General features: G+C 41.6%; 1 protein-coding gene across 1 annotated transcript in view; it reads left to right on the top strand.

Moving 5' to 3' along the window:
* LOC124610893 (zygotic DNA replication licensing factor mcm3) overlaps positions 1-22,239 on the top strand; it is a 106,523-nt gene that overhangs the window by 62,482 nt on the left and 21,802 nt on the right. Inside the window, exons 7-9 of the mRNA XM_047140197.1 lie at positions 880-1,122; positions 1,973-2,137; positions 10,699-10,897. Of these exons, the coding sequence (XP_046996153.1) occupies positions 880-1,122; positions 1,973-2,137; positions 10,699-10,897 (607 nt within the window). The remainder of the gene's footprint in view (positions 1-879; positions 1,123-1,972; positions 2,138-10,698; positions 10,898-22,239) is intronic.

The raw sequence follows: 22,239 nt of genomic DNA on the forward strand, positions 1-22,239 counted from the left end.
TACTGGTTCTGAATTTCTAATGTGTTATGGGAAGTAAGACATGGAGCTAAAATTTAACCCTGTGGAACAACATGGTTCTGAAATATGTACATGGGGATTATTGTCTTCCAAATACTTTCTCTTTTTGGTCTGATAGTGACGTGATTCACTCATTTGGTACGCATCTTAACCATATCATTAGGCTTTCTAAGGAGACTTCTGTTAAGTCTAAAAATATCTCTACAGCTTTTGTTTAATTGTCCACTGCATTGAAGACATGGTTTATTAGGGCAAAAGTAACTGTTTCAGTTCAGCATTTTGGCCTGAAGCTATGTTGACATCCATAGACAATATTACTTTTGTCGAAGGATGTAGTCAGTTGCGAAAGGAGTGGTTTTTCACTGTTTTTTGAAAGTTCTAACAGTAATGACACAGGCCTATTGTTACCTACACAAAGCTGATTACCTTTTCTTATATAGGCTTTTGCTGTTTTAGCTGCTTAGGGAAAACGTCATTTGCTACATATGCAAATTTTCCAAACAATGGTCAGATATATTTTTTGTCAATTTAGTGGTTATAAAAGGTATTAATGCTGTTTTGTGACTTTATAATGAAAATCATTCACAAGCATCACACTACATGACAAACTGAATCCCTACAACGCAACCCAGCAGGCTGGAAACAGTCAACATCATAGGTTTCTGTTGTCATTTTTCAAAATCAAATACACCCATTGGCCAGGAATAATTTGAACAATAATTTGTTCGATCATATGACATTTTCCCATTGTTGTATCCAGTTTGAATGTTAATAATGGACTATTGTATCACTGATACTGCTATTTCCGTTTAGTTTTATACTTCTCATATGCATCGTCAATATTTTTTGTTTCATTTTTAGGACAATTTTGATTGCTAACAACATTTCACCATTGAGCAAAGAGAACACACTTGCCTTGTCACGAGGTGATGTGGCCAAATGTAGAAAGCTTGTAAATGCAAAGAGCACTGGTGATATTTTTGAACTACTTAGCAAATCTCTGGCACCATCAATTCATGGACATGAATATATTAAGAAAGCAATTTTGTGTATGCTGTTGGGAGGTGTAGAAAAAGTATTACCTAATGGAACAAGGCTGAGAGGGTGAGTATGTGCTACAACTAATTAAGACTTGAGAGATTGATCAATTTCTCTGTAAATAAGGAGTTTGGTTTTGTCACTACAGTTCTTAAAACATACAATCTGCTATCGGACATACTACTACCTCAAAAAATTGCTGCACAGAGCAGGGAACATACAAATTATGTGAAACTTGACATATGGAACATATGTGGCCCAAGTCCTTCACATAAAATGCTGTAGAGGAGAATTGATTATTGGATGCTCTTGTGTGCTAGTAGTAAATGTTTCCTAAGATACCACATGATGTTTAAATGGGAGAGAATTACCTGCTGCATTGAATGTATTTTTTTGTTTCGTGGAATTACAGTCCTTAACACTCTAATGTTCAGGATAGAAGGGCTGAACAGCAAGTAATGAGTCATGAACATAGTCCTGGATTGAAATTGCTTTAGCAAGTGATGGCAGATGTATCTTATTCATAGTGATATCTCATAGAACTTAGGATCAGTTGCTGGCACCAGTGGCAATGCAGCCAATATCAAAAAAAGTATAACAGAGTGAAAGAGTGTGTGTGTGTGTGTGTGTGTGTGTGTGTGTGTAATTCATCAGAAAATTTGGACTTAGATGTGCTTGTTCTTAAAGCTCTGCGAGTAGGCTTTCATGAGATAGTTATGCCCTTATCATAAAGTGTCTAGCAGTTCAGGTTTTTCAGTATCACTGTGATGCTATACAATTTATACTGTTTTGAACTTTATTTTGCATTGCCACTATTGGAATAGCAGACGGTAGAGGTAGTGTGTTTGTAGATCATTGAATTCTTGTCTTGTTGCTTTTAATACTATACTATTGTATTATTTTTTTATATGTTCAGAGACATAAATGTTCTTCTTATTGGAGATCCCAGTGTTGCAAAATCTCAGTTACTCAGATATGTGCTAGCTACAGCTCCCAGAGCTATACCGACGACAGGACGAGGCTCAACAGGAGTTGGTCTAACGGCTGCCGTCACCACAGATCAGGAGACTGGTGAGAGAAGGTATGTGATAATCTTGGAAGACATTATTTCTCATACTTGTTGTAATACCATAATCATGAAATGATAGCATTTACCCTAACTTACTCTTATTATTTATGTAGTAGGTCTCCATAGTTTTCGTGTTTAAGGGAAAAATTGAGATTCCTATCTGAATTATGAAAGCCATAATAAACAATAATTTATGACAATTAAACAAAAATCTTGATAATGTTGAAAAGAAACTTATTATTATTTATTATTATTATTATTTGTTAGTTTTTAAGTGCATGCAGTTCAAATTTGTACTGTAAGTGGGCTGCTTCCTCTTGGCACCTATAAGAGCATTGTCAGTTTATGAAAAATTGGGAATTGAGTTTTATAAAAATTGGGATTTAAGTTTTATTTTGAAGTACATCATGAGAGTGTATAGGGAATTTGAATGTAACAGAAACAGTACCTGATGACAGCGGATACAAAAATGGCAAATGAAATTTCTGGCCCCCAAAAATTCTTGAAGCATGTGTCGTCCCAGAAATGTCTGCCAAACTTTCTCATAGTATACAAAAAATTCATTTGTTTGATTCAGGTGCTGCATTTGATTATTTATCTAATAATTGGAAATTATTTCATGTTTACAAACAATTTTGCTTCTATACATGCTAAAAACCAAATAACGAGAAGCTGGAAAAAATTGAAAGCTGCCAAGTCTGGCACAATATTTCAAAAAAATGAGCCACATTTCATGTATCTGGCATAGTAAATAGTGTAATGTTTCATTGTGGCTGTCTGATAATCCACTCATTGCCATAGAACACAAGAGGTAACTGCTATGCTAAGTCTGAAGTTAGGAAATGGCATGGGAGATCTGTTTGCGAGGTAGGTCTGGGGAATAGTACCTGTCTGGTGATACCCTCGGCATACTGAGCAAGGGAAGTTTTTCACAGCAGATGCGCCGTCGCCAGGTAGCCAGGCTAAATGTGAGGGATTTTTTGGTGTGAAAGGGATGACAACTCTCAAAACACAGGTACTGTTGATGTTTTCAGGGTTTAATGTGGACAGATGTGTGGAGGAGCCATCAGAGAGAAGGTCAGCATCTAGGAAGGTGGCACACTGGGTAGAGGAGGACAAAGTGAAGCAAATGGGAGAGAAGGTGTTTAGGTTGTGACGGAACGGAGATAGGGTGTCTTGGCCCTGGTCCAGATGATGAAGATATTATCAGTGATCCGGAACCACACTAGGGGTTTGGTGTTTAGAGGGGCTAGGAAGGTCTCCTCTAGATGGCTGATAAAAAAGGTTGGCATAGCAGGATGCCCATGGCTGTGCAGTGGAGTTGTTTATATACCTTCCCTTCAAATGAGAAGTAGTTCTTGGTTAGGATAAAGTTAGTAAGGTGTATGAGGAATGAGGTAGTAGTCTGAAGAACACTGGGAAAGGTAGTGTACAATAGCAGTAAGACTGTGGGCACGATGGATGTTGGTGTAGAGGGAGGTGGCATCAGCAGTGACAAGTAGGGATATGGGAGGTAAAAGGGTGGGGATGGTGGAGAGTCTGTGAAGGAAATGGTTAGTGTGTTAGATATGGGAGGCTAGATTACGGCTAATTGGCTGGAGGTGCTGGTCAATCAGTGCTGAAAGTCTTTCAGTGGGGGCACAATAATCAGCAAAAATGGGGCATCAAGGATTGTTAGGTTTGTGGATTTTGGGGAGCATGTAGAATGTGGGTGTGCAAGGTGTCATGGGGGTAAGGAGGGAAATTGATTCAGGGGAGGTGTTCTGGTAAGGGCCTAATGCTTTAAGCGGGGATTGGAGTTTGTTGGGCTTCTTGTATGGGATCACTCTGTCAGTTTATAGATGAAGTAGTCAGATAATTGGTGGAGGCTTTTTGCCAGGCAGCCACTGCAATTCATAACAACAGTGGTGAAACCTTTATCTGCAGGTAGGATGATTAGGTCAGGATTTGTGTTGGGGTTATATGTGGCTATTCGTTCTTCTGCTAAAAGGTTGGTGTTCTGAGGAAGGGACCTGGGGAAGGATTCTGAGGCTAAGTTGGAGGTAAAGAATTCCTGGAAGTTGACCAGCAGTTGGTGAGGTTGGAGGGGATGGGCGGGGGATCATGGTTGGATGGTAGTTTGAACTGGAAGAGACAGGGTCCATTGTTGGAGTTAGGGTGGGTTTGGCGGCAAAGAAGTGCTTCCATTGCAGGGATTGGGAGAAGGAGAGCAGGTCTTTAGGGCTGAAGGTGAGGCCTATGTCAAATTCAATTGCTAGGTTAAATGTATTGCAACCACAACACCCCTTGAACCAATGAAAATTTGTTAAAGTTTTCAACTTTGACCAACAAGAGCTGGATACTGCATCAAGCACAATAATGACGCGTTTTGTGTCGTTGAAATGTCCAACTGTTATTTGGTTGCTACTGCAAATGTATATTTTTCTTGGAAGTATAGTGGTGTATAAGAGCCTATCTGTTTACTAAAATTTTGGACTGGCAGACATTAAAGCGCTTGTGTTCGCAGTGCAAGATTTTGAAAGTAGATGTTATTAGTTTAGGTATACTATGTATGTGTTTGATGGTGTAAATAGAAATTTACATCCATAACCAACCACCAATGATTTTAGTAATGCTATAGGTCATACTCATAAAATATTCACAACTATTACTGTGTTAATTTGTTTTCATATGCATGGTATAGTTTGTTAAATTTTATTTATAACGTTCAAAGTACATTTAAAAACAGCGACTTAGTGCTGATGGAGAGGAACAGTGAAGCATGCATGATGGTGTGTTTGGTATCAATATAATTATAGATAGCGAAAAGGAGTTGGCACAAAACGTAATGCTTCAATTGCTGTAGAGTACCTACGTGAGCAGAGCACTGCAAGCGCTTGCACAATCCTCGAGCATTCATGTGGCTCGGGTGTGCGAGAGAGAGTGTGAATATACCTAGAATTTTTGTGTGGAAGTTGCCAAAGATTGCTAGTGCTGTCTCACCTGACAGCTATGTGAACATTTGTACATGGCCATGCTGGCAGCACAGCTGACTGAGCTGTCATTCATGGCTGTAAGGATGGAACAGCCGAGTGAGCCATATGGATACCACAGCAGAGCGAGCTGCTGTCCATAGACACAAGGGCATTCACTTGACATGGGGCTGCAGATCTGCAGCGTCTGAATGCATGATGCACTTTATGTGCCACCAGAGTTTGGCAGAATTTGAGTAATGAATACAGACAAGAAGTACTCATTATTCGTGAATAACACATACTACCCAAAACATTGTTTACTTACACGAATAAAACATGTTATGAATAATAGATACATCCGAAATCCGGTGAAATTTTTTGCTCCAAATCTATGTCATTTATTAAACGAATATAATTTTTGTTACTTTTAAATTAGTTTTCAGAAAAACTCGTTTTGCCAAACATCTCATCAGAAACTTTGAGTTTTGGAGGTTACCTGTTGTGATGCTGAAGAAAATATGTCCTTCACTTGCAAAGTGGATATCATTGCATTATATCATCTGAAATCGTCTTTATTCCGTGATAATGATGTACGATTTTTAACTCTCAATCTTATTCAGAAAAGAATGAGAAATCATCAATTCCTTTGTAGTTTTTCCAAATAATTTGTTGTGATTCTACATCGGCTTCGCTTTCCAACTCAAATTTGAAATAAAATATTCTTTTTATTTCGAAACTTTGTTCAAAACTCGTTACCAAGTTTCTGTGACATTCCTTTGGCTGTTGTGTGTGTGTGTGTTGTTTCTTGTAAGGCTCCCTTGGTCATGGACAGCATTACAGGTGAACTGTTCGGTTTTAAATTTGGATAAGACATTGCCACAATAATTGCAGTTGTAGAAAGGCGAAAAATGTTTTTCAATAGTCTCTTGACACTTTCTTGATAGAAAAGTTGCCAGTGTACTGCAATATTATGAACTCATTTATGACCTGAAACTCAGTATCTCTTCTGAAATTTTTGAATCTGAAAGCACTATGTAACTGTGTAGATGTATGTCGAACTGAAAATCTATTTCATATTCTAATGGAAAGCATATTCAGTCAGGTGTATATGCCCTGGGACAACTGGGAAAAGCCCAGGAATTTTTTCATCCGGGAAATATCAGAGAATTTTTTAGGATTCTGGGAATTTTTAATTATTTTGGGTTTCAGTTAAATTTATGTAATTTTGACTGGCAGGAGCTAATGCTCTAATGAAGAATTTTACTTTAGCCCACTACTGAAGAATCATACTCCAGCAATAAAACATAAACAAGAGAATAACACCAAAATAAAACTAGTTGAAAGGAAAATTTGTTATTTACAACAACAAAGTGTAGCGCACATACAAGCAATTGCTGACATAAAAATGTGTCAAAGGCTTTACAATGAAGACTATGCAACACTCTGTAACAACAAACTGCTTTTGATGAGCATGACATCACAACTGTTCACATTGCTAATAGGTCATGGGAAAATATTGCAAATAGTGGATTAAAAAGCATTACATTCAAAGTAAATTTCCTTTACGCAAGACAAATTATGTTACATGTGAGAATGTGCTTTGAATTTCTTAAAACATGGAGCACTTGACTCTCATTCAAAACTTAACTCTTTGAAGACCAGTCAAGAAAAATTTGGACCCAGAAGATCAGCCATTTACGCTGTTATTTTAAATTTTCCTGGCACATTTGTGTTTGATATATCTTAGAGGATAACACATGATAAACAAGTTCAATCTTCAAGATTAGTTTCTCATTTTTTTTTTTAGTGGATCATGCAGGAGATACGGGTGAAGAAAAAATTGCCTTGCCCGGTCACTCACATGTTGTTGGCTAGTCGGTAACCCTGCATTCTACCATCCAGCACTTGCGGTACTGTTCTTGCTACATCTCACTCCACGAAGGATGCGGCCATGCAGACATGCGACCTCAAATTCAGCACTGCAGTTGTCAAATCGCCCAATGTCTAGGTAGCATCCCCGTCTCCTACTCCAGCTGTGCAACAAGCCACCAAACTTCCGCCTCATGGGGTGAAGTCACCTACTGCAAAATTGGCAGACAGAAGGAATACTCCTCTACAGACTTCTTACACCCCTCCAGCCAACAGTCATCTTGAGTCTCACTCCACTAACCGGAAAGGCTCCAAGAAACCAAACAAAGGCAAATGATCTTCTTCTTCACTGACTCTTGAGATCTTCTTGGGCGGTGTCATCCTGTCATATGCTTGCCTGGCCAACCTCTGTGTCACCGGTCTGCACAGACAACCGTTTTTCTCCCTGGACTCTGCAGACAGACAGAAGGAGAATGCCGATGCCTGTGTAGATCTCATGGAGCAGGATCCTCCAGCCTCTACAACCCTATAGCAGTGAATTATTGAAGGCTGGCAGTTGGCAGCTGCCAAGGTGACACTCTTTCATTTTTCCACCCCCCCCCCCTCCCCCTTCTTTCTCATGACTCTCCTCCAATGGAATGTTCACGGCCTTTGCTCCAACAAAGAGGACTTACGGCTGCCCTAGGAATCAATATCCACTTGTTCTCTGCCTCCCAGGAAACAAAATTTTGTCTTCACTACTGCTTTGAGCTCTTTTATTTCTTCCCAGTCCGCTTTGACCTTCCCCCAATGGAAGGCATTTCATCTCACGGGGGTCCTGTTGCTCATCTCGGATGATATTCATAGTCAGCCCATCTCCCTTGACTGCCCGGCTTCAAGCTATTGCAGTACGCATTTTCCTTTTTCACTTGACCTTTCCCCTTTGTCCAGCTTACATCCCTCAGTCATCCAGCATCACCAGGACAGACTTCCAGCTTATTGGGCAACCCTCTCACCCTTTTCTGCTGCTTGGTGACTTGAATGTGCACCACCCCCTTTGGGGTTCTTCCAGAACCTGTCAGAGAAGTGCACTCATGGCTGACCTCATTCATGTTCCTCATTTGTTCTCATGATCTACATTTAAGATTCCTATCTTGAGTTTTATTCTTTCTGTTTTCACTCTACATGTTACTTGATTGGAATCACCTGAAATTGTAAACTTGTTTAGGATCATCATATCGTATGAAATTTCTTTAGTATTTGATAAATTCGATTCTCTCTCTCTCTCTCTCTCTCTCTCTCTCTCTCTCTCTCTCTCTCTCTCTCTCACACACACACTTTTGCCAAGTCCATGTCTTGTTTGTCCTCAACACATTGTTACTGAAGAAAACTACAGGTAATTTTCAACATATTCTATTACTTGCATAACCATATCTGCTGCCATCCCCACATTTCTCTCAGAGTTTTAGTTTCTGTATCATACCTGCATTATCATACTTTATTATTATATTTTAGTGGAGTTTTGTCAGTTATTGGTTGATATAACTCCTCTGAGGCCTACACCATGTTGTTTCATATACTGCTTTTAAATTTATTTATTTACAATAAAGCATGCAACATAATTTTCTCGCTGCTCCACTCCTCTGTAGTGAAACATGCTGATTCTAACTATATTCAGTTCTCATTTTTTCACCCTGTTAATGACAAAAAAACTAAACTTAACTCTGTCTGAACATGCCATGAAGGCCCAATGGCACAGACCAGCCACTGTCTCATCCTCAGCCCCCAGCCGTTACTGGATGCAGGTATGGAGCGGCATGTGGTCAGCAGAACTCCCTCCCAGTCATATGTCAGTCTGAGATCGGAGCTGCTACTTTTCAGTCAAGTAGCTCCTCAGTTTGCCTCACAAGGGACGGGTGAACCCGCTTGCCAACAGTGCTCGGCAGACTGAATGGTCACCCATCCAAGTGCTAGCCCAGCCCGACAGTGCTTCACTTTGGTGATCTGACAGGCATCAGTGTTTACCACTGCGGCAAGGTTGCTGGGCCCCGTTCATGACAATCCCATGGTATTCATTTTCATGTTGCTTATCTCCTTTTCCAACTCCAATAATTAGTTCTTGTCATTTATTGTTCCTGAGTAAAATAGGAGAAGCAGTTCCATGCTAAGGTTCATTTTGTTCATTTAGCCAGAATTCAAGCAGCTAGGTGAATAATCAGAGGTAGCTAGTTTTGTTCCATGGCCTAAACCATTTTGTCATAGTTCTGTCAGTACATTACTTCAAGCAATCCTTTCACTTAGACGAGCATACTAATGTTCCAGAAGCTCATATGGCAGTGGTACCTACACAACTGTACCAGTGGTACACTGGCCTACTTTGACTGGACAGTATAGAAAGGAACCAACCAGGGTAGATCTAATGTCATATCAACACTGTGCAGCTGCTGTTACTCATAAAGTTTACCAATTATCAATGGGCTTCTCCTCAAATTTATCTCTGAGTGTCTTTAATCTTCTTGAATGGAATCATTTGGGAATGAACACAAAAAGCTGATTGTTAACAGACAAAAGTGGATTAGAGGCTCTGTTGATAGATAATCATCAAGTGAACTAATAATCTTACTGACCTCCAGCCCCTGTTTTATAAATAACAGAGCTCTCAAGCCGGTTTTGTCTTTTAAGATTTCAGTTTTTATGGGACATACAAATCCTCCAAATATAAAAAGATGTAGTCATTCGTTCACCATGCTGTCTGCAGTGCAGGTTTGTGTGCAGCCTATCAGTAGAATGAGATGTTCACTCTGCAGTGGAGTGTGCGCTGATACGAAACTTCCTGGCAGATCAAAACTGTGTGCCAGATGGAGTCTCGAACTTGGGACTTTCGCCTTTCGTGGGCAAGTGCTCTACCAACTTAGGTACCCAAGCAAGACTCACGCCTGTCCTCACAGCTTTACTTCTGCCAGTACCTCGTCTCCAACCTTCCGAACTTCACAGATGCTCTCCTTTGAACCTTGTAGAACTAGCACTCCTGGAAGAAAGGATATCATGGAGAGATGGCTTTGCCTCAGCCTGGGGGATGTTTCCAGAATGAGATTTTCACTCTGCAGTGGAGTGTGTGTTTGTATGAGACTTCCTGGCAGATTAACTGTATTCTGGACGAAGACTTGAACTTGGAACCTTCGCCTTTCGCGGCCAAGTGTTCTACCGATGTTGGAGATGTGGTACTGGCAGAAGTAAAGCTGTGAGGATGGGGTGTGCATTGTGCTTGGGTAGCTCAGTGGTAGAGCACTTGCCCGCGAAAGACAAAGGTCCCGAGTTCAAGTCTCAGTCCGGCACACAGTTATAATCTGCCAGGAAGTTACAGCCCATCAGTGGTTGGTCCCATAAAGTGAAAGTAACAGCTACATGGTGTAAATATCTGAAATGGAAATTGAGATTTGCCCAGATCGGTTGTCTTAATATTCACTAAGATGCAATTGAGGACTATCCCCATTGTATTTAAGTTGTGGTGTTACATAATTTTTTCAGAAATTTGGGTTTGAATAACATTGAAAGGATGTTTGTTTGTCTGGTACTTCTGAATGAAAGTGTAGCAATTAGTATTCATTACGGAGTTGAAAAAAGTTTTGGAACTGTCTCCGCATATAATTTTTACAATTAATGTAAAAAGTTTGGAGCATTTGAGTCTCAGGTAATAAGAGATAAGACAGTGACTTGTTTGATTAGGAATATCACTTATGTTAATCACTGTACATGTTTTATTTTTGTCAGGTTAGAAGCTGGTGCTATGGTTTTGGCTGATCGTGGGGTTGTCTGTATTGATGAATTTGACAAGATGTCAGACATAGATCGTACAGCTATTCATGAAGTCATGGAACAAGGAAGAGTCACTATTGCGAAAGCTGGAATACAGGCTCGTTTGAATGCTCGTTGCTCTGTGCTTGCAGCAGCAAATCCGGTTTACGGAAGGGTATGTACACAAAAATTATATGTTGTCTAAATGCTACAGTCCCTGTATAATAGCTTTATTTAGTGTTTGTAGCTGCTGTTTAATCGTTTAATTCTTGGAAGGACACATTCCTGTAACTGCAATAAGTTCACTTAGTTTGACAAAAATCTTTTGCTTTAACAAGTTTCTTGTGGCGGATGTTTAATGGAGTAGCTGTGTATTCTCATGTAAGAAACAAATGGAGTAGCTGTGTATTCTCATGTAAGAAACAGAATGCAGAAAGTTATCTTAGGCTGTTCTAGTAATAGAAAGAGGAATGCCACATCAGCTGCACAGACAGAAATTACAGTCAGAGTCCTGCAAAATTTGATCATCAGCCCACTACTGTTCTTGCTTTATATTAATGATTTGCTATATTATTTGAATCAGGAGCCAGAATTAGTTTCGTGTTTGCAAATGATACAAGCATTGCTGTGAAGCTGAGCAAAGAAGAGTCAACAAATTTGTTTTTGGAATGGGGCCACCTTGAGAACAACACAATTTTTTTATCTTTCATTTCCCAGAGAAGTTTCGCTGAAGTTTCAACATTATCTGTGGGCATTTATAATCTTTCTTGTTAACACATCCTGGATTTTTGTTTTCTATTACGATTGGACATTTTTTTGGTTTCACCATTATCTTTACTGTCATTGTTTACAAACTGCAGAAACAAGATTTTGTCCCTTTGTTTGTAAACAGCAACATATTGTAAATAGTGACAGTGAAAGTTACTTAGTGCAGGTCTTCACAGTAAAGATAGTGGGGAAACCAGACAAAATGACAACTATGAAAGAAAATAACTGCAATAAAAACATAAAAATGCAGGAAAACTACAGCATGCGCTAACAAGAAAGATAATAAAAGCCCACAGATGATGCTGAAACTTCAGGGAAATGAAAGACAAAAATTGTGTTTTGCTCAAAGGAGACTCTCTCCAAATACAAATCTATTTGTCAGCAAACACAGACAGAAGAGCTTCAACCTCAAGGAGGATCAACAGAGAAAGTAGTAAACGTTTTTTTTAAAGTTGCTGAATAGCTTTTCAGGAATGGGCTGAAAGAAAGAAACACGCTTCACCCAGTTTTGTGTTGTCAAAAATATTTGATTTCCTATTAGCCTGGTGTACAACAAGCAAATATTAAACAGGGTAGAAAATTTTACATTCATAGGTACACAAATGGATGAAAACTTAAACTGGAAAAGTGGGTTTGCTTCCTCTCCACTACTATAGCTGGAGTCATGAACAACCCCCCTCCCACAAATCTTTTTGTGGATACGTGCATGGCGAGCATGGGACCCTGAGCTCATGCAGCTCTTTCCTTTCTGGGCTGCATACCTTCCCTTTCCACATCCCTCCCTGTCCCTGATCCTTTCCCGCCCCACCCTGCCCCAACCCTTCCCCTTCTTCCTCTGTCTGGGAGTATGTTTTGCATCTTCGTCCAGAGACAGATGGTTGTGAATGAATGAAGTGGTTTCTCTTCTTTTATCTCTACAGTTTAATGTATCTATCCTTACTTTGTCCTTACCTTTCCTTGATTCTTCTCTTTACCTTCTTCTTTACTGCGGTGTTTGAGAATTCTTCTCCTCTCTCCTTTTCTTTGTTCCTTCCTTCCTTCCTTCCTTCGCATGTCTGAAGGCCGACCCATGTGTAACCGGTGACGGGGTAACCCATAATTCCCCACACCAGGTAGACAAGTAGGACACATATGTACCCCCTGGTAAAGGCCAGGCCCAGGGTGGGATGATCACACGAGCTGATACCTTCCCATAATGCTGATTGGTCCCTCTGTCTGTTTCTTGCGAGGTGTGGCCTGAGGTGTGGACAATTGCCTAAGGAAGGAGTGCCCTCAGAGAGGGCCCACACTAGGAAGGAGCGCAGCATCAGAGACGCCGGTAATTGTGGGGACACTTCTGCAATGGTCTCTTCTACTTCAACTTTTACCCACAAGAGAAAGCTGGAAGAGTCTCGGCCACAGAAAATTCTTCAATCAGTGCCAAAGTTCCTAATTGTTTCACACACTGATGAAAGTCAGGACGTCTCAACAGTCAACCCTTTCATTATTCAGATAGGTGTCAACGCAATTGCAGGTCCTGTAAAGTCTTGTTTCAGGTTACAAAATGGCACCTTGTTGTTGGAAACAGACAGTGCCCTCCAGGCACACAAATTGCTTCGAACTACACTGCTACACACTTTCCCTGTCTGGATGGAAGCACACTGTACTTTAAACTCATCATGCGGGGTGGTTTATACAAGATCACTCGAGGGATTATCAAATGAGGACGTTCAAAATTATTTGTCTTATCAGGGAGTAATGATCATACATTGAGCAATGAAAAAGGTTGAAGAGGAATTGGTATCGACCCGCTCTCTCTTTGTGATGTTTGACAGAGTTTAACTTCCACTGAACGTTAAAGTGGGACATGAGAATTTCAGTTCGCTGTTACATTCCGAACCCTGCGCATTGCTATCAGTGTCAGAGGTTTAATCATAACAGCCAGAAGTGTTTCAATATGGCCAAATGCATTACCTGTAACAGGGATGCCCATGAGGTTGATTGTCCACCCCCATCCCCTCATTGCATCAACTGTATGGGTGACCATGCTGCTTCCTGTAGAGATTCCCCTATTTTTAAAGATGAACAAGTTATTCAGCTCGTATGTCAATCGCCAGTAGAAGCCCACTGTGCTCCCAGCAGGTAAATATAGCACTGTCCTCGCCTCTCCTCGACCTACTAAGGAGGTAGCCATGCAGACTTGTGATCTCACCTTTAGCGCTACAGTTGTCAGATCGACCAGCCCAAAGATCGCCCATTCAACCTCCCCACCGTCACCTGCTCAACCTTCATTGGCTCCTGCTAAATCGCAGGCCCCAAAATTGGACGCCCAGACTTCCAAAAAAGAACCTACTCGTGAAGACTTTTAAGTACCCAGACCTCACAACCATCAACTCGTCCTTCATCCCAAGTGTCTCTCTTCTACAGCACCACCCAGCGGTAGCAGTCTTCCATGTCGTCGAGATACACCACTGGCGGCCAATCAACCAGCCAATCACTTGCAGTATGAGCTGCCCTCCGAACAACCTATGGATCAGGATCTTCTGCCTGTGGCTGAATGCCATTCCACGCCGCCTGCCACTGGCTCTCAGAGATTGCTGAGTTGACGGCAACCATGGTGAGGCTTTTCCTTCTTTCATCCACCCTACATCTACATCTATACTCCGCGAGCCACCTTACGGTGTGTGGCGGAGGGTACTTATTGTACCACTATCTGATCCCCCCTTCCCTGTTCCATTCACGAATTGTGCGTGGGAAGAACGACTGCTTGTAAGTCTCCGTATTTGCTCTAATTTCTCGGATCTTTTCGTTGTGATCATTACGCGAGATATATGTGGGCGGTAGTAATATGTTGCCCATCTCTTCCCGGAATGTGCTCTCTCGTAATTTCGATAATAAACCTCTCCGTATTGCGTAACGCCTTTCTTGAAGTGTCCGCCACTGGAGCTTGTTCAGCATCTCCGTAACGCTCTCGCGCTGACTAAATGTCCCCATGACGAATCGCGCTGCTTTTCGCTGGATCATGTCTATCTCTTCTATTAATCCAACCTGGTAAGGGTCCCATACTGATGAGCAATACTCAAGAATTGGACGAACAAGCGTTTTGTAAGCTACTTCTTTCGTCGATGAGTCACATTTTCTTAGAATTCTTCCTATGAATCTCAACCTGGCGCCTGCTTTTCCCACTATTTGTTTTATGTGATCATTCCACTTCAGATCGCTCCGGATAGTAACTCCTAAGTATTTTACGGTCGTTACCGCTTCCAATGATTTTCCACCTATGGCATAATCGTACTGGAATGGATTTCTGCCCCTATGTATGCGCATTATATTACATTTATCTACGTTTAGGGAAAGCTGCCAGCTGTCGCACCCTATGTCTATTGCTCATTGGAATATCTGCAGAATTCACTCCAGTCAGTACGAACTGTCGATCCTCTCACGATCCTACTCCCCAGTCATCTCCCGTCTTCAGGAAACAAAGCTACATTCCTATGACCACTTTGTCTTCCCTCATTTCCAATCAGTCCAATTTGATCTATCCTCTGTCGCTGGCATTCCAGCACACGGGGGACTTATGATTCTTCTCCATGATACTATCCATTATCACCCAGTCCACTTACACAGTTCCTTCCAAGCTGTCGGTGTAAGTCTTTTCCTTTATGGATTCACCTTCTCTCTTTGTACTATATACAATCCATTGTCCACGTCAATGGCAAGAACCGATCTCCTTCATCTTCTTGGTCAGCTCCCACCTCCCTATTTGCCAGTTGGGGACTTCAACACCCACCACGTGCTTTGGGGAATCCGCGTCCTTCTCAAAGAGGCTCCCTATTGATTTACCTCTTCCACCAAGCGGATCTTGTTTGCCTCAACACTGGGGAACCTACATTTTTGTCTGCCTCCAAGTCAACGTACTCACATTTTTAACATTTTGATCGGTACTATTTGGCTAGCTCGTCACTTTGAATGGTTCGCTCTTGTTGATACACACTCGAGTGACCATTTTCCATGTGTCCTTCAATTATAGCCACAACTGCTATCTATGCGAGCAAGATGCTGGAAGTTTTCCAAGCTGATTGGACACTTTTCTCCTCTGTAGCAGCATTTGATGATTGCCAATTTCCTAGCATCGACGATTAGGTCACTCACGTTATGTAAGTTATTCTTACATTTGCGGAACGTTCAATACCTTGTACCTCCCCTTTGGTCTGGCGCCCCCCAGTTCCTTGGTGGAACAAGGCGTGCTGTGTCACAATAAGCAAGCAGAGGTGTGCTCTTCGCATTTTCTGCAATCGTCCTATGTTGGCCAACTGTATCCGCTATAAGCAGTTACGTGTGCGGTGCCGTCATATCATACATGATAGCAAGAAGGTTAGCTGGGATTTCTTTACCAGCTCCTTCAATACCTTCACTCCCTCATCAGATGTTCAGAGTCGACTCCGACGGCTATCTGGCACATCCAGCTTTTCCCCGACTTCTGGGCTAATTGTCACACAGGATATCTTAGTGGACCCAGTCACATTCTCTAACTCATTAGGTTGACACTTTCCTGAGATTTTCTCCCGAAGAAACAGTTAGCGGAATAGGGACCTCTTGCTTTTCCATTCATGTAAGCTGTAGTGCTGTTTTTTCTATTGGGAACTCAGACATGCACTCTCCTCCTATCGCTCTTCTGCTGTGGGACAAGATGGTATTCGCGTCCAAATGTTGCTGTGTCTATCGTACCATAGTCTGTGCTATCTCTTCCATTATTATAATGGACTATGGATTGACAGTAACTTTCCCAGAAGATGGCGGGAAGCTATCGTCATTCCTGTCCCGAAACCTCAAAAGGACAAACCTCTCCCCTCCAACTATCGCCCAGTCTATCTCATAAGTAGTGTTTGTTAGGTTTTGGAGTGTATGGTAAATTACCGTTTAGGCTGGTGGCTGGAGTCCCGAAACCTTTTAACAAATGCCCAAAGCGGTTTCCGAAAGCATCATTCCACAAATAACCATCGTGTTGCCCTCTCCATTTATATCATGAACACTTTTTGATGAACTGCAGAGAGATTTTGTTCCTTAATAACTGTCAGAAGTAGCTGTCATTTGAAGTAGTCTGGACAGCTATACAGATTTAAAATCATATTCATTTATGCAAGGTATGTTTAGACTATACTCGTAACACTGACAATTTTTATGGTACAGACTGTTCTGTAAGTTTCAGTGAGTTGGTCTCATCCGTATAAATAAAAATTTGCATGTTCACTTTTCATAGCATTAATGGTACATACATACATACATACATAAATACATACATAAATTCACTTTTACTGGGTATTTCCAAAGCTGCTGCCTCAAAGGGTCGAAATTAGCCAAGAATTTTTCCACGAAACTTTCATACAGAATTCAGTTTCCTGCTCCAAGAAAGATCTATCTTAGCACATAAGTCGAAACGCAAGGTAACCAACTCTGGAGCACTAAGCTCCACCTTTGAATCTGTTGTGCAGCTCATTTATTATATTAACATTATGTAAAGGGTAGATTGCTAGTCACCTCATGTAGGAGATGCTGAGTTGCAGATGAGCACAGTGAAAAAAGTGCTGAATGAAGCTTTTGGACAAAGCAGAATACACGCACACATAGCCACTGTCTCTGGGTACTTGAGCCCGATTGCAATTGCATCTGCATCTGATGTGACCAGCAATCTGTTGGAGTGGATGTTGAAGGTAGGGAGGCGGCATGGGGTGGGGGATAGCAGGGGATAGCAGGGTAGGGGTAGAGGAAGATGGTGTGCTGCTCGTGGGGATTGAATAGAGCTTCTACATGCAGTGCTTGGGGGGGGGGGGGGGGCAGAAGAAAAGTAGAGAAGGGAAAAAAACCAATGGGATTGCTGGTGGGACAGAAAAAATGTGTAGTCTGAGTGGGAACAGGGAAGGGGATATGTGAGTGGAAGAAAGGGACTAGCAGAAGTTAAGGCTAGGGGGATTACAGGAACAAGGGATGTGTTGTTGTAGGGAGAGTTCCCACCTGTACCATTCAGAAAAGCCCTTGTTGTAGAAAGAATCCAGATGGTGAAGGGTGTGAAGCAGCCATTGAAGTGAGGCACATCGTGTTGGGCAGCATGTCCAGTAATTGGATGATACAGGTGTCTCTTGGCCACTATTTGTCAGTGGCTATTCATGTGGACAGACAGCTTGTTACCATGCCAATGTAGAAAGCGGTCAAATGGTTGAGGCTTAGTTTGTCCGACACATGGCTACATTCACAGATAGCCCTGTCTTTGATGGCTTAGGAGATGCCTGTGCTGCTTTCTACATGGACATGACAATTAACAAGCTGTCTGTCCACATGAATGGTCACTGCCAAACTATAACAAAAAAAAAAAGCTGGAATACGCAGTTGCTGAATGTGCTGCACAACGTAATTTGCTTAACTGACTGCTTCACAGCTTGCACCATGTGGTTTCTTCGTACCAACACCAGCTTTTCTGAATTGTACGGGTGGGTACTCTCCCTAAAACATATCCTTCACTTCTGTAACCCCCCAGTCGTAATTTCAGCTAGTCCCTGTCATCCACCCTTCCATTCCCATACCTGCTTCCTCGCAAGCACTACACACACACCTTTTGTCCAACAAACAGCCCCAGGGTGTGTGTGTGTGTGTGTGTGTGTGTGTGTGTGTGTGTGTGTGTGTGTGTGTGTTCCATGTTGCTGTTATTCCATGGAAGACTCCCCATTGTTTGATTGCTGCATTTACTGTGCTCCGTTCCCCATCACTGTGTATTCCTTACCCATTGTTAATGACAGCTCGGGTTGACAGTTTATTTGCTGTTGCTGATTCTTTTGTCACAAGTGAATGTACTAGGGGGCGTCCGAAGAGAACTGGAATTGAACTGTTGCACACGTATGCACACTTTATAGTTAAGCATTGTGCTACTAGGAAGTGTTAGTTTGGGGTCTCCCACATCACTGAGTAAGCTAGTGTCAGTCAGAGTTAACTGATATGTTTGTTGTGTTCTGTTGTTTGCATTCCTGTTTCAAGCCTTCGGTGATTAATGATAACGCCAACACGAAAGAGCAAAACTTCTGTGTGAAATTTCGTTTTCTGTTAGAGAAAACTGCAGCTGAGACTATTGGGATGCTTTGGCAAGGCTTTAATGATGATACATTGGGGAAATCGCTGGTCTACAAGTAGTTTTCTCTTTTCACATATGGCAGTGTGTCATCTGTAGACATGCCAAACCCCAGTCATCCTTTGACAGGAAGAAATGGTGTAAACATTGCCTTAATCAAAGGTTCAATTGATGAAGATCGTCAAAGGACCATTGACCAAATTTCTAAGGAAATGAGTGTCATGGAGAGAGCCATGGAATTTTAAACGAAGATTTGCACATGAGTCAGATGTCTGCAAAATTGTTTCCTTGCTTGCTCAGAGATGACTAAAGAGAACACCACACAAATTTTTGCCGTGGTTTGAAGACTGAAGTGCAGAACAATCCAAATGATCTTAAAAGAATTGTGACTGGGGATGAAAATCGTTGCTATGGATATGATCCAGAATCAAAGCAAGCACCAATCCAATGGAAAACTCAAACATCACAATGGTCCAAGAAAGCACATCAATCCAGCCACACAGCTGGCCTGACATTGCGTAGGCTCTTAACTTTGTTTATCAAGCGACTGTGCAGAACTATCGAACGCCTTCCGGAAGTCAAGGAAAATGGCATCTACCTGGGAGCCTGTATCTAATATTTTCTGGGTCTCATGAACAAATAAAGCGAGTTGGGTCTCACACGATGATTCCTACAGAGTAAATTCTGGGTTTCCAGAAATGACATGATAAGCGAGCAAAAAACATGTCGAGACTTGTGGTACATGGCTGTTAGAAGGGGGACAAGTTCTTCCACGTACTCTGTGTAGAATCGAATTGGTATCCCGTCAGGTCCAGTGGACTTTCCTCTGAGTGATTTCAGTTGCTTTTCTATTCCTTGGATACTTATTTCGATGTCAGCCATTTTTTCGTTTGTGCGAGGATTTAGAGAAGGAACTGCAGTGCGGTCTTCCTCTATGAAACAGCTTTGGAAAAAGGTGTTTAGTATTTCAGCTTTATGTGTGTCATCCTCTGTTTCAATGCCATCATCATAATCCCAGAGTGTCTGGATATGCTGTTTCGAGCCACTTGCTGATTTAACGTAAGACCAGAACTTCCTAGGATTTTCTGTCAAGTCGGTACATAGAAGTTTACTTTCGAATTCACTGAATGCTTCACGCATAGCCCTCCTTACGCTAACTTTGACATCGTTTAGCTTCTATTTGTCTGAGAGGTTTTGGCTGCGTTAACTTGTAGTGAAGCTCTCTCTGCTTTCACTACTACTACTACTACTGCTATTATGAGGGTAGTCCAAGAAATAAGTTCTGATAGGTTGCGAAATGGAAACCACAGTGAAAACCAGAAACAGTTTTATTTGCAACAGCTAGGTACACCTTCCACCGACTTCTCTATATAGTTGCCACTCCAACTTCAAGTTTTGTCTTAGTGTTGTATCAGCTTTCCTATCCTCGTCATAGAAAGCAGACGCATGTGTTTTCTGCCAGTTATCTGCACTGGTCTGCAGCTCATCTGTGGAAAAATTTTGTCTTCATAGCCAGCGGTTCTTGTGAGCAGAGATGAGACTCAGGGGGAGCCAATTACGGACTGTATTGTGGGTGATCAAACACTTCTCATTGGAAATGCTGCAGGAGCGTCTTCATTGCCCCTGCAGTGTGCGGGCAAGAATTGGCATGAGAAGGGATGTTGTGTGGGCTGCATGACACAGGCGAAATCTCTAACCAGGCCACATACTGGGTGGGAGACGCTATTCCGTACGCATCTTTACGTGCTCACTGTTCACTCAAAATTGAAAAGACGTGACACGATCGACAGGAATATTAGAGAAACTGCCCAACACATCTGAGCAAAGCTTTACCGGATTTTCCCAGTGGTTTCCATTTTGCGACCGATCGGAACTTACTTTCTGGACAACCCTCGTATTACGGCAGTGGCATTTTGCACAGGGAGTTCATTCCTCCAAGGCAAGCAGTCAACCAATATTTTTGTCTGGATGTGTTAAGAAGATTACACAAGTGTGTGCAACAAAGGAGGCCAGAACTTTGGAGAAATGGGAACTGATTTGCTCCATCATGACAATGCTCCACCCCACTCAGCTCTGATGATCCGACAGTCCATGGCAGAAACAACATGGTGCCTGTGCTTCATACACCTTACTCACCCAATCTGGCTCTGTGTGACTATTTTCTGTTTCAATGGATGAAGCAAAGTTTGAAAGGAATGAGATTCAGTGACGTGGATGACATATTAAAAAAAACATGTTCTTGGCTTTAAAAGTATCCTGCCGGAAGAGTTCCAGAATGTTTCAGCAGTGGCAAAAACATTGAGACAAGCATATTAATGCATATGAACAGTAATTTGAAGGGGGCTAAAGTACTGTGAATGTAGAGTTCAGTAAACATTCAAAATAACAAAAATCCTGGTTATTTTGGGTTCCCCACATCTCAATATGGAGTACAGTTCTCCCACCCGAGCAGTTGTCGATTCTAGAGCTTGAATTACTGAGGACACATGCATCTCACACAGGAAATATCTTAATGTATTGTCTCGGAATGGATTGATTGCCATTATAAAAGACATGTTCACATTTTGAAAATTGATTCTTGAAATCAGCAACCAGCCACTGTTACTAATGTTATTTATTTACACAAATACTGCCAAAAGCAGTTTTGAACCAACAGATTCATCTGCTGATGCCTGTTCCAATTTATGTTACATTTGCTGTTGTTTACATTAGTGGTTGGCTGTTTCTTCCCTTGTGCTGAAAGTTTCTAGGGGTGATGGTACCCTACAGCAAAAGAAGTTAAGAGAAATGGCCTACTTAACTGTAACTGTACATAATAATGAATGAAAATAATGTAAAAAAAACTCTTCACAGTAAAACACTTTTTTTTTGGTTACTTACATCAAAATTACCACGTCTTCGTGTTATACTGTTGACTGTTGTGTTTACAGAATAGCTAAAACATATATAAAAGCGAAATCAATCAATTTTTGACAAAATAATGTAATTGGATAGATGAAAAATCTACTCACCAAATGGTGGCAGAACACACAAATAAAAGGCGGTTATAATTAGGCAAGGTTTTGGGGCCAGTGGCTTCACCTTCAGACGGAAGGGTTGAAGTGGAAGGAAGGGGGGTGAAGGAAAAGGACTGGATAGATCTAGGGAAATATGTAGATTCTGGGAAAGTCGCCAAGAACTCTGGGTCAGGGGAGACTTGATGACATCTTTACCATATGGACTCAGAGTGAGGCTGCCTTTCAAAATTCCTGCAATCTCTGAATACCATCTCTCAATTATATTTAACATGGTCGTATTCTGAATCATGTGCCACTTTTCTTAATATTGATCTCATCCTCAACAAACGCCAGCTACACACTTCTGTCCACATTAAACCTCATAACATACAGTACTTACATTTGGACAGTTGCCATCCTTTCCATGTCAGTCATTCCCTCCCATATAGCTTTGCCATTCAAGGCAAATGTATTTGTTCAGATGCAAACTCTTTGCAGCAATACACTACCATTCTCAACTCAGCCTACTTCAAAAACAGGTTTCCCAGGCCGTCACATCCAATTGCGGTACTGCTGATCCCTCCAAAAATCGTGGCCTGAAATGAGATCCATTCAGTCTGAGATTTTGCCTACCACACCTAGAATAGCTTTTTGCCG

The sequence above is a fragment of the Schistocerca americana genome, chromosome 1 (assembly GCF_021461395.2).
Source record: "Schistocerca americana isolate TAMUIC-IGC-003095 chromosome 1, iqSchAmer2.1, whole genome shotgun sequence".
In the NCBI taxonomy this organism is placed as follows: domain Eukaryota; kingdom Metazoa; phylum Arthropoda; class Insecta; order Orthoptera; family Acrididae; genus Schistocerca; species Schistocerca americana.